Source organism: Lepisosteus platostomus, chromosome 6 (genome assembly GCF_059453375.1).
Source record: "Lepisosteus platostomus isolate fLepPlt1 chromosome 6, fLepPlt1.hap1, whole genome shotgun sequence".
In the NCBI taxonomy this organism is placed as follows: Eukaryota; Metazoa; Chordata; class Actinopteri; order Semionotiformes; family Lepisosteidae; genus Lepisosteus; species Lepisosteus platostomus.
The window spans coordinates 21569500-21581747 of record NC_142616.1 but is presented as its reverse complement, the minus strand read 5'-3'; the positions used below and the strand labels follow the sequence as shown (position 1 = coordinate 21581747).

Sequence of the window (12248 nt, the reverse complement as noted above, 5' to 3'; positions counted from 1 at the left end):
GTTAAGGGTCAATTCAATATTTGTTTTCTTGAGAAAAAAAAGTAATCTAGCATCCTGTGTTGTGTATATTCAATTAGAAAAATATAACTTATTTAAAAAAAGGAGAGTAGAGCCATTGAAAGATAAATGTCAAACTAAATATACAGTACAGCCCGTACAAATGTACCCTCATTGATGTTAAATTCACCTTTACCTCAAATTGCTTATAACGCTTTCAGTGGGAAGTCCAATACAGTGAAATCACTATTGGCAGTATATGCTGAAGACATTTTGATATTCAGACCAGACACAGTTCAATCTCTGTGATTATTGTGATATAAGTTTTTATTACTGTATGTCCTTTTACAATATACATAATCAATATTTAAGATCATTACATTTGCTTAAGATTTGCTCCCCCTACAGTCTGTTTCTTGAGCAACGTAAGTACAGTATATATTCTTTCAAAACATTGATTAGCTCTACAACGGTGAGAAATAAGGCACTAGAAATCAACATTAAAGGTTGTCATGAATAGCTGGCTCTAAAATTTGTTTTACAAGAACACTGTTAACTTGACATTTATGCCAGATGATAACGGGTAACAGGGTATTAATGTATTTTGAAGATTTTGCCTTGCTGATTAACATAAAATAAACATGGCAACAGTGGACTCCATTATAATAACTACAATAAAGCAGATAAAGCCTGACTGAACTTTTAAAAAAATGATCTCAAAATGAAATATTTTGACTTCCACAAAAACTGAGTAGAAGCTACAATATAACAGTTCTTTTCTCTCACATTGATTTGCAAGTATAAATTTGAATGAACAAAATTTCTCACATCACATCACGCCTTTTGATCTTCTTATCTGGTTACACCTGTTTAGAAAAGATTGTCGAACGCAATGTTCTTATGCCAGCAAATTTCTTAATACAGCAACAACATCCATCACTCACAGCTGCTTCATCTGCAGGAGGGAAAGCTGGAGCCTAACTCAGCAGACGTGAGGTAGAGAATGTGATTCTGCTTAGCAAGGGCCAGTAGTCTACTGCAGGAACGCACACATTGAAACAATTTAGAGACAGCAATTCACCTAGCTGTCATGTCATTCGGAAGGTGGGAGGAAAACTCAAGCAAAGCTGATGGGAGAACTTTCAAAGTCCACACAGAGGACACCCTAGACTGGCGTCCAACCCAGACTGAAGACGTGAGGCAGCTGTATTAAATGCCACGCCATGGCACTGCCCTGCACTACCAAGTTAAATACTACTGGGACCCTTTATTAATTGTACCTCTATGCAGTCAACTGTTACTTCTGCAAAACTACAATATTCCCAGTTCTTGAGGTTAGAGTGCAGTAAAAAAAAAACATTTGTAAAATCCAGTTCTCTCATACGAATGTTTCAACCAATAGAATCAATTAAGACTTGCATTTCTTGAAATAATATGAAAATAATGAAATATGAAATATTACAGCAGCTGGAACATACAGATATTTAAAGCTAAAGGATTAAAGATGTGTTACCGACTAAAAAATGTCTGTCACACATCTTTATTTCTGTATATTTGTCCCCACAATGTCACCAAGGTAATTCAGATCCATCCCAGGAATAGGCCTTTCCAGTTTTCTCCCAAGTGAGGTTGTCTATGATATTCATGAGGCACTGGACCGAATGGTCTGGGGAAAAGAGTCTGTCCTTGGGCACATTCTTGTGGTAAGGCCTTGAGAGATCCGTGTTGACGGTTCCAGGGTGTAAGCAGACACACACGACCTTCGGCCTTCCTCGGCCTAGCTCGATGGAAAGATTCTTTGTAGCCATGTTCAAGGCAGATTTGGACATCCTGTAACTATACCACCCTCCTAAGCCTATGAACCAAAAGACATAAGGTTAGCAATTGGGTGAAGTACCTTTTCTTAAAATTCCTCCAATACAGATACTACAAAACCTTTCACCTAATCAGTTGAATAAAAAGTTCGAAGAAAAGAACTACACGGTCATTTTACCATTTTCTGAGCCACATTCAGTGCAGCTTGTGAAATCAGTTTAAGCTTTTATTTAACAGCACTAATTTGTTCAAGGTCAGCAAGAGTGGGGAATGGGACTGTGAGTGAATGTAAATGTCAAGAACTGTGGTGTGCCTGAGGTAGGGCTATTACTGAAGAACACACAGACAGCTGGTCCATTCCTGAACCGGCAGCCAGAGCCCTATTCCAGTTTTCCATACCATTGTCGCCAATGGATCCAACTTTCGCCGTCATGTTCACCAGGATGGCACTGTGATGCTTGGATGGATCCTTTGGCTGGTGGCCAAACCCTCCACTCCCTTTCAGCAGCAAAGGGCTGAAATGCTTTGCCATCACCAGGGGCCCCACCGTGTTTGTAGTCAGAGTGGCAACCAGACCCTTCAACACAGGGAGGGGAAAATGATTGGTGTGATAAATCAGTTATCAGCCTTTGGCATATACTGTAACAGATTAACCTCATGGGTGTCTAATACATTAATGATTTATTGAAGTCAAGGGTGTGCCAGACATTTAGAAAGGATAACTTAGAAACTGCACAGTATAGTTAGTAATGACACTTTTCAAGCCTGTTGGATCCACCAGTAACCGGTAAGTGAATGAAACGTGGGGTTTGATAGTTTCCCTCTAAAATCCCAACTTCTTCAACACGTTTGAGCGATGCCTAGCATTTGTGTCTGATAGACCTCGATCGGTGAGATGTGTATTGGTCAAAAACCCTGCAGCTAACTTTTTGAAAGCACCGACTTTACGAAAAAAACGTATGCTATTAAAGATTTGTCGTACCTGAGAAGAGACGTCCCTGAGGCTTGTTTCGCCTTTTCCAGACGGATGCAGCATCGCTGAAGAGTTAACGAGAAGGTCCAGTTTTCCAAATTCGCTTTTAACTATTTCCGCAGCGTCTTGTATGTCTTTTTCTCGCGTCACGTCTACCTTCAGCACTTTAATTTTTCCAGGATACTGCCCTGTTAAATCCCTCAAGCCGGCCGCAGCCTCTGGGTTTCTGCATGTCGCGACCACCAACGCTGGACTTTTTTTCGCCAAAATATATCTGCAAAACTCTAGCCCGATTCCTCTGCTCGCGCCCTGGATTAAAGCCACTGAAGCCATTACGGCTGCCGCCTAGTCATGTAAAACCCACCACGTGAACCTTTAACTGTACTGCCATCTGTAGGTTGAGAGGCAAGGTTACTTATACAATACTGTATGGTTACGTTTCGTAACAAGATCATGGTGGCATCACGTGCGTAGGTTTATTTAAAAAGGTTCGCTCAAATAATTCGAACTGAGGTTTTCCTTAAAGTAACAGCGGATGAAATGAAATAGTTCGCAGTGTATATCGCGAGTGGCTCCAAGATAGGGCAAATAAGCTAATAACTAAAAAATCGCCATCAATCAGGATGGACAGAGAAAAAAGGCAGATTGCGGAAAAGATCCTAAAACTTTTAAATAGGAGCATCTAACCCCCCCGTCTATCTGCAAGCTCATTGTTCTTAGAACCACGCCAAAGCCTCTGTTTGCTGTCTTTTCAGCCCCTATTACTTTGAAATGCTGATGTGATTAGTATAATGATAATACTGTGTGGCATTTGCACGGATAGACCAGGCTGGTTGCGTACGCCAGAGATTTCCACACTGGGCTGTGGAGGAACACTGTGTCTCCTGGATTTTGCTCCAGTCGACTTCTTGCGCACAGGCTAATTGACTTCATATTCCTACAATATATGGGGCCTATTTGTATATTTGTTTTCAGTTCTTCAAACATCAAACGGGATTCGTGACTGTTTTCTATTAATCCTGTTCCGGTTTCTGGTGCTCAGAACTGCCCTCATTGATATTTGTTGCCAGAAATTCAACCAATATGACCTCTGCAGAAGGAAAAGCCCATCACTCTGGGCGTGTCTGATACAGTGTCATTCCCACCTGTCTCTGTTAATCATTAATTGATCAACTAGTAAGAGCTGTTTAGTCAGAAATAACGGCAAGCAAATCGAGGAGAGCCTGCGTAATGTTCTATATGCTGACGTTGTTGGAAATAGTGGCCTTGAAATAATGTCAGAAATTTGTTTACATTCAAAACAATAAAAAAACAAGTTAACAGTTCAAACAAGTAAGAAGACAAATTAAGTGTTCAGTTATAGCCATACAGCCAGCAGCTATATCAGGGTGCAACTCACAGCTGGCAACCCACTGAAGCTAAGCAGGTGGGCCTGGCCAGTACCTGAATGGGAGACCTCCTGGGAAAAACTAAGGCTGCTGCTGGAAGAGCTGTTAGTGGGGCCAGAAGGGGGAGCTCACCCTGCGGTCTGTGTGATACTAATTCCCTGTTATAACGATGGGGACACTACAATGTAAAAAGGCACCATTCCTTGGATGAGATGTAAATCTGAAGTGCTGACTTTTTCTCTTTTCATTAAAAAATCCCAGGGCGTTTCTGGAAAAGAGTAAATGTGTTACCCCATTGTCCTGGCCAAATTTCCCATTAGCCTTTCTCAAGCATGGCCTCCAATAATCCCCATCTGTGAACTGGCTACATCACTCTGTTCTCCTCCCCACCGATAGCTGATGTGTAGTGAGTGTACTATGGCTGCCATCCCAGCATCACAGTGGTTGCTCCACATTGGTAGTGGTGGAGTCGAGTCCCCATTACCTTTAAAGCACTTTGAGTGAAGTGTCCAGAAAAGCACTATATAAGTTTAAAATATAGTGAATATTGTATATAAAATACACCAGAAATATAAAACTCGGCTGAAATGAAAACCAGTAACCCCTCCAGCACTGCCCGAGGACTGGGGCTATGAAACCACTGATCTAACCCTTCCTGTAATGCAGTAAAGAAGAAATCGATTTTTCAATATTTATACATCTAAAGGTACAGCTGCTGTCTATCATGTTTAGCTGCACAAATCTTCGAGCTGTTTTGCAAAATTTCATTATAGATTGAAATATTTCACTGCATTTCGAAACAGAAATTCAACTAAGAGATGCGAATAAAGATCTAAAGTAATTCATACGTTGACTGATAATAACAGCAAGTCCTATCATAACCTACAAAAATGTTTTAAAAAACATACAAATGACGTCTTCAAATGGGTTATATACGGGACTATTGGGACTATTTTCCAATGGGTCTCCAAGTTGATAAAATCTCCTTTATGTAGCTGGTGAACAACATGTTCAGCAGATGGCACCAAAGTATCACAAAGTGAACCAGATTAACGATCTGGGTTTGTTTCTTACCACACGCTTAAAGATCAGATCACGGTATGAAATAGTTTACAAAAATGAAATGTTTATGATTAAATTATACACTTGTCAAACGTTTCACTCTCGTTTCATTGTTGACTGTATCACATTTTGATAAAAAAACACCTTTTAAAATCGGAACTCAATTTTCTCTGAAAAATAGCGTACTAATGAGAAAAACAAACGTATATGTGGAAATGTAACAGTGAGGGAGGGGTAGACTGAAATGAATGCAGCACTGCGGTTAGTTTAGTGTTTCCTTTATTCTTATTTTAAGGATTCATAGTTTCGCATTCATACATGATTTTACGCGTGACATTTGTCAGTGGTTTTTAATCTGAAAACTGATTTGGTGTTATAGTGTTTCTTCGTGATGTAGAGGGATTTCCACGTATGCTGCACTGTACCGGTGTCATCCTCCGGAGAGTCACGTTGAGCCGGAGCCCAACCCTGTAGACACTGGGCCCTAGGGTCGGACTGCCCCAGAACACACGCACCCAAAGAGACACCAGATAACTTAGGCAGCGTATCTGTGGAAGGTGGCACCCGGAGGAAAACCTACATCAACATCAAGGAAGAACATGGAATCTCCACACAGAAGGACCAAGAGTCCGAAATTGAGCTCAGGACTCAAGAGCAGGGAGGCAGCATTGCGGTGTACTGAAATGTTCCAGAATTTACTTTCTACTCTCTATTTTTTTGTGTCCATCATCTTGTAAAACTGTAAATATTACAATTGAACCAAGATTAAGACACTCCTGATTATTGTGAAATTAGCATAGCCATGAAACCAGGATTGTATTCGAAATCTAGCCTACTTTATTCACACACTGCATCCTGTACATATTTTGTAAACCCGACTTAATTCGATCTAAAGGAAATCAACAAAGGAAGGTCAGTGTGTATTTTTAAGTCATCCTTGCTCATTAATGTGACGGCATAAGTGGAGGTGTAGTCAGAAAAAAAAAAACATGCTAACTGCGGGAAAAGTTTAAGAGTATGCGGACAATCACACGTTTTGTCGCACGTCTATTTTGATGAACTTCTTGTGCTTCACTTCCAGCCTGGCGGTTCCTCTGATTATTAGCATGACGTCATTTTCTGCCTTAAAGGAAAGAGCGACCCCGCCAGTAAATGACAGCTCCCCGAGTTTTAAGGAGCAGTCATTTTGGCGATCTCCGGATTGAAGAGCTTGTACAAACTCAGAGAACTGCAACTGCCTTTCTCCAGCTCCGGCGTGAATTGCTTTGGTTTTTATCTGGCTCCTGAGGATTGTTCAAGCAGCGCTATGTCCTCCACATCACTTGCTCGTCTTGTTAAATGTTGTTCATTAGTCCGGCTGAGGAGCGACAACCCCGCCAATGCTGAACAAGTGGACCAGCTGCACACCAGTAGGTTCTGCGGGCAGCACTAGCCTGGCTTCATGGACAGCGGTGGCCACTATGGTTATGGACATCAACACTAGTTTTATTTACGCTAATATCAGATCCTACGTGATTGAAGAGACACCACGGGTCCTCAGCACCACCAGAATGATTTCTGAGGAACTGAATTCACATCTGCAAAAGGTTGTACAGAAAGCAACACCCACCCCAGCACCAACTTCCAGTCTCTCCACAGAGAACGGCACACAATGCGGGGAACAGATTCTCAACTACGGCAACGTCGAGAAAGTGGTTATTGGCGGAATCCTTACCATGCTAACTCTGCTTACCATTTCTGGGAACTTGCTGGTGGTCATATCCGTGTGTTTTGTGAAAAAGCTGAGACAACCCTCAAATTACTTAATAGTTTCTCTGGCGCTGGCGGACCTGTCGGTGGCTCTGGCTGTGATGCCCTTTGTCAGTGTCACTGACCTTATCGGAGGGCAGTGGATTTTTGGACAGGTCTTCTGTAACGTCTTCATTGCGATGGATGTGATGTGTTGCACGGCTTCCATCATGACGCTGTGTGTGATTAGCATAGACAGGTAAGTCGATAAGGGTAGCAAATAGACTCAAGTTCTATCAAGCAATTAAACGCCTTTGTCCTTTATACACCCTTTACTACTGTATTACGCTATCTATAGTGTACCAACCGACTCTTTATTTGCTCTTTAGCAAGCTTCTTTTGCATTCTGACCCTGGTCTAGGCACACCTTTGCTTGTTAACACTGCACATTTTTAACCGAGTTTAACAATTATCTGTGCATGTCAAATTCAGCGTCCAAAGTCGAAAGTTTTATATAATCTGAACTGGCACACCGTTTTTGCAATACGGAGAAAGAGGTATATATTGGATGATTACTATAGATGAAGGTAATTTAATGGTACCGTATATCATCCATACTAAATTGTTACAAATGTGGTATTTCACTGCTGTGTTTCGTGTACCTTGTTTTTCCCTGTGTTTGATTTATAATTAAAACGGGAAAATACCACTAAAAAGCTACTAAAAAGTTATTTTTCCACCTACTCAGATTAGAAGAAAGATTTGATAAAAAATATTTATTGACAATAGCCGTAAATTGTCTGCAAGCACTCACAAACCGAAGGGATAAATTATCACGATTTCAAAAACGAATTATGGAAATCTTCACCTGTTAATACAGAAAACTCTCGGTTTAATTCTTCGTTTTGATGTACTTTGGATTCAACGGACAAAATCTGCTATTTTGTAACAGTTAATTTTTACAATTTGAAAAACAAACGGACTTTATTCGCAATAGCGATGAAATGTACAATAAAATAAAATAAAACGCCAAACATGTTTGAAATTCAGGAATATCAATGGTCTCCTATGGTGATAAGTAAATTGCTTACAATGGGTGTATTGCATGTACTTTAGCCAATTGTATAATATATACATACGTTACGTAGAATAAAAAGTTTCCATATAAATGAAAAAAAGCACAGGAACAATGTCCATCGACTGCGTTGATTGCAGTTGTTAAGAAGTAACTCAAGAGATCCAGCATCCATTTTTATTGACATTTTCTCATATAACAGTGTTTTATGGGGTGAAAAACACTATTATATTTGTTCATCACCTTTTCAGACTAAATAGTACAACTGCACCAAAATTAAGACACTCCTGATCACTGTAAAATTAACATACAGTAGCTATGAACCTTTCGTCATTCGTGATATTCAGCCATAACAGACACCACTTTCTCCCTTCTAGTCCAAGGGTTTCCTGTTATCTACTGCTACAACAGTGTCTTATCTATAATGTCAGTCTTTTGATATATGTTAGTAGAGTAATTGTAATATGGAGATAGCATCTTAACCCTGTAGTAGTTAGTGTTGAATTAAAAATCAGAATTCTACAGAACGGTTTCATACAAAAGAAAGACATACATACTGTAGAAAAGCAGCAGAGGGCTTCTGTGGTCAAACTTTTTATTGGGGAGCTGTCCATGGTTCAGTTATAATGTTCACCAGTTTTATTCAGATTACTCAGGTTGGTTTATGTAATCAGTAGAATGAGACTAATAATGTCTTAATCACATTCTGCAGACATACTTTTAAATAAGGTGTATGAAGGCGTATCTGCTCTTTCTTATCTCTTGGACTTGAAAAGCCTTCTAGTGACAGAAGAGAAAGGAGCTCAGTTGTCTTCTTTTAGATAGTCAAATAAGGTTCTTTTTGATAAATTGTTTTAGACATTTAATGTAGGCAAGAATCTTAGGGGCAACCACGGGTCTGTGTGCAACCTGGATAAATTAAGAAATTTAGATGTTTGTAATGCAATTAATTTCCTTCTACAAACAAAATTTCCTATAGAACAGAAGTTATCTGCTCTTTTTTGAGCACCTGTCAGGGACTCTTGCTGGATATGTGATCAAAAGGTATATCAGAACTCCACCCAAGGCCAGCAGGCGACTAGATCATTTTACAGAGAGCCAATTAGGATGATGCTGAAGTGGAGAATCTAAAAAAAGCTGAAGAAAATGTTATTTGGATTTTTTAATTTTTTTGTGCTGAAATTACTTTTCAGGTATCTCGGGATAACCAGACCCCTGACCTACCCTGTTAGACAAAACGGAAGGTGTATGGCCAAGATGATCCTGTCTGTGTGGCTCCTGTCTGCCTCCATCACCCTGCCGCCTTTGTTCGGCTGGGCTCAGAACGTCAACGACAACAAGGTGTGCCTGATCAGCCAGGACTTCGGCTACACCATCTACTCCACCGCGGTGGCGTTCTACATCCCCATGTCGGTCATGCTGATGATGTACTACCGCATATACAGAGCTGCCAAGCGGAGCGCGGCCAAGCACACCTTTACCGGCTTCCCGCGGGCCGAGGAGAACGACGCCATAGACTGCGTCTCCGGAGCCCTAAAGCTGCACCGGGAGGCCGAGGAGTGCACCAATTTTTCCCGCCTCCTGAGGAGCGACAGGAAGAACATGTCCATTTTCAAGAGGGAGCAGAAAGCCGCCACCACTCTGGGAATTATCGTCGGGGCGTTCACCGTGTGCTGGCTGCCCTTCTTCCTGCTCTCCACCGCGCGGCCCTTCATCTGTGGCATTGAGTGCAGCTGCATCCCCCTGTGGGTGGAGAGGACGTTCCTGTGGCTGGGCTACGCCAACTCGCTCATCAACCCCTTCATCTACGCCTTCTTCAACAGGGACCTGAGGACCACATACCGGAACCTGCTGCAGTGCCGATACAGAAACATCAACCGCAAGCTCTCGGCGGCAGGCATGCACGAGGCTCTGAAGCTGGCCGAGAGACCGGGCCTCGTCCTCTAGGTTGAGCTTCTGCCGTCTTTCTTCCTGCTGTCCTCTCTTGACTCCAGAGGCACTTTTCTGTTGCCTGACTGCGAGTGTCAGATCTCACCAGGCTTTTGTTGGTGTGTGTGTGTTGGGTTTAGTTCCCACCAGTTAAAAGTCCTGACAAGATATAAAACAAGCAGTCCCGCAAGAAGTTAAAATGTCACTTTCAGACTTTTTTTTTCTCGAAAGTTAAATACATTTAATTTATAACAGAACAAGATGGAAGCAGAGCAGGAAGAAGGCAGACTCACATTTGATGAATGATTCCATTTATGGGTTACTTTATACCAATGGCAGCCAAGTCTCTTCAAATCCATTTGATGTTTCATGGTGTTAGCAGCTTCCTTTGCCGAGTTCGGTGGCATTAGTGGTAGCGGAGAGTTATAGTAATCACATTCCGTCTGTTCCAGATATTTAACTCTGAGAATAATTAAGTTCACATAGTGCTATAGAGTTTTTGGTTTTAGTTTAACAATAGAACCATAAGCAAGCAAGAATAAAAAATGATATATTTATTTTCTTTCTTTTCTCAGTGGCATATTATGAAGTTTACTTAACATACAGTATTGTCTCACAATAGAAGTAGGGATGTACAATCAATATTTTCACTAAGATGTGTTTAAAAGTAATGATAAACAAGTGATGATCACTCCTGTGCCTGGTAGTGTCAAATAATATTCACAGTGTACTGTGATGTTCTTAACTCAGGGATCATAAAATACAAACAATATCAACATACATGCACACAGACACAACAGACAAACCTAATGACATTTTTTAAAATATGTATGCATATGTAAATATTGCCAACTGCTTTAAGATTTTATACATTTTTATTTTCACAAGCTTGTACAGTAATTGCATAGTGAGAATAACTGTAAAATATGGGATATTTAAAATACACAACCTGAAAGTGGTCACATGGTCTTCTATAAAGATTACATTTAGATAACAGCAAGGAGAAAGAGAACAGGTGCTTTTCTGATTATATTTTAATTTAAATACTATGTGTAAATGTGAAGTATTTATATTTACAATTTTCCAACTGTCCAAATTTCCACTGGCTGTATTATCCTTGTTTTTGATTTACAGTATTTATGTTGAGTAAAATTATTTATTGTCTTATTTATCTTTTATCAGTTGCTATACAATAATATTTAAATGTTTTACTGAAGCTTGTCAGGCCATATGATGAAGTGCTGAAATGGAGAAGTTGTGCCTGGAGATATTATTAGCAAAAACAACATTTTGCCATGAGCATATGTACTGTAAGAGTGATTAAGTGGCTAACTGAAAAATATATAGTTATCAGTAAGACCTCATATGTGATCATGATCACAAATTAAAGAAATAAATATACATTTAATTGCATTCCACATTAAACTGTATTTTTTTTACTTTGTTGCATTCTTTTACTTTGTTTTATTTAATTGGTTTGTTTGTTCCAAATCGTAGTAAAACAAATACATATATAATCATCTGTGATATTTACAAATTTAATGAAACTTATATGTATATGTTCACCTGTAATAGAGTGGAATTGTTCTTCATGAAGTTAAAGGCTTTTAGAAGTAATTCATTATAAAAAGTTCTGGATTTATGTGTGTGTGAATTTAGAGAACAATGATTACATGTGGATACATGTGCTTTTTATAAAAGGTATGAGCAACTGTGATTTAAAATACATTGATAGCAATGTTAACATAAGGCAAATAAATAGCAAAAAATTAAATTAGTAATGCCAAGCTTAATTTTTCCTCTTAAATCTGTATTTATATTAATTTTTGGATTAACAAACCTCACCTAATTATTCTTTTTCCTCAAACCAGTTTCCTTTTACCCATGCTTTTTCCTTCCCTCTGTTTTTGGTTACTCTGTATTAAACTATCATAATAAAGGTTTTTAATGAGAGCGGGCATCTAGATTTTTTAATTACCAGTAGTTTATATACCCAAGCCTGTCCTTAAAGGATCAGATGAAATAGACATCTGCAATGCACAGTATTACAGACAAATCCAACTTTCTATGTGAAGAAAAGCCTCTTATTTTTAGTTAGTAATTAAATTTCCTCTTCATATCCACCTGGGTTTTTAGATGCATGTTTTACATTTGGTCCTGACACAGCCCTCCTGTTACGCTGACACAAGGCATTATAGACAGCAGCGGAGGTGTACAGGCGGAATCCGGAGATTAAAGGCTGTGGTGTGGCTGTATACTGCAGATGGCTGTGGACGATTTG

The 12248-nt window shown here is 39.7% G+C and overlaps 2 protein-coding genes across 2 annotated transcripts; one reads left to right on the top strand and one right to left on the bottom strand.

The window, feature by feature from the left end:
• Positions 1–297: 297 nt before the first annotated feature.
• Positions 298–3232, bottom strand: LOC148661285 (uncharacterized). The gene is made up of 3 exons (XM_088634765.1): positions 2795–3232; positions 2212–2389; positions 298–1852 (listed from the first exon to the last, which is right to left on the bottom strand). Exons 1-3 carry the CDS (start codon positions 3116–3118, stop codon positions 1566–1568), a joined length of 789 nt encoding a protein of 262 aa, XP_088490891.1. The 5' UTR covers positions 3119–3232; the 3' UTR covers positions 298–1565.
• Positions 3233–6149: 2917 nt separating this feature from the next.
• Positions 6150–11920, top strand: LOC148661284 (5-hydroxytryptamine receptor 7-like). Its single transcript, XM_088634761.1, has 2 exons — positions 6150–7222; positions 9232–11920. The coding sequence occupies exons 1-2, from the start codon at positions 6615–6617 to the stop codon at positions 9983–9985; spliced, it is 1362 nt and encodes a 453-aa protein (XP_088490887.1). The 5' UTR covers positions 6150–6614; the 3' UTR covers positions 9986–11920.
• The last annotated feature ends 328 nt before the right edge of the window (positions 11921–12248 follow it).

Coding starts and splice junctions, on each gene's coding strand:
- LOC148661285 (XM_088634765.1), bottom strand. CDS start 3,118: ATGGCTTCAGTGGCTTTAATCCAGGGCGCGAGCAGAGGAATCGGGCTA. Junction 2,390..2,794: donor TCAGGGACGTCTCTTCTCAG/GTACGACAAATC, acceptor CCTGTGTTGAAG/GGTCTGGTTGCCACTCTGAC. Junction 1,853..2,211: donor TGGATCCATTGGCGACAATG/GTATGGAAAACT, acceptor TTTGGTTCATAG/GCTTAGGAGGGTGGTATAGT.
- LOC148661284 (XM_088634761.1), top strand. CDS start 6,615: ATGCTGAACAAGTGGACCAGCTGCACACCAGTAGGTTCTGCGGGCAGC. Junction 7,223..9,231: donor TGTGTGATTAGCATAGACAG/GTAAGTCGATAA, acceptor ATTACTTTTCAG/GTATCTCGGGATAACCAGAC.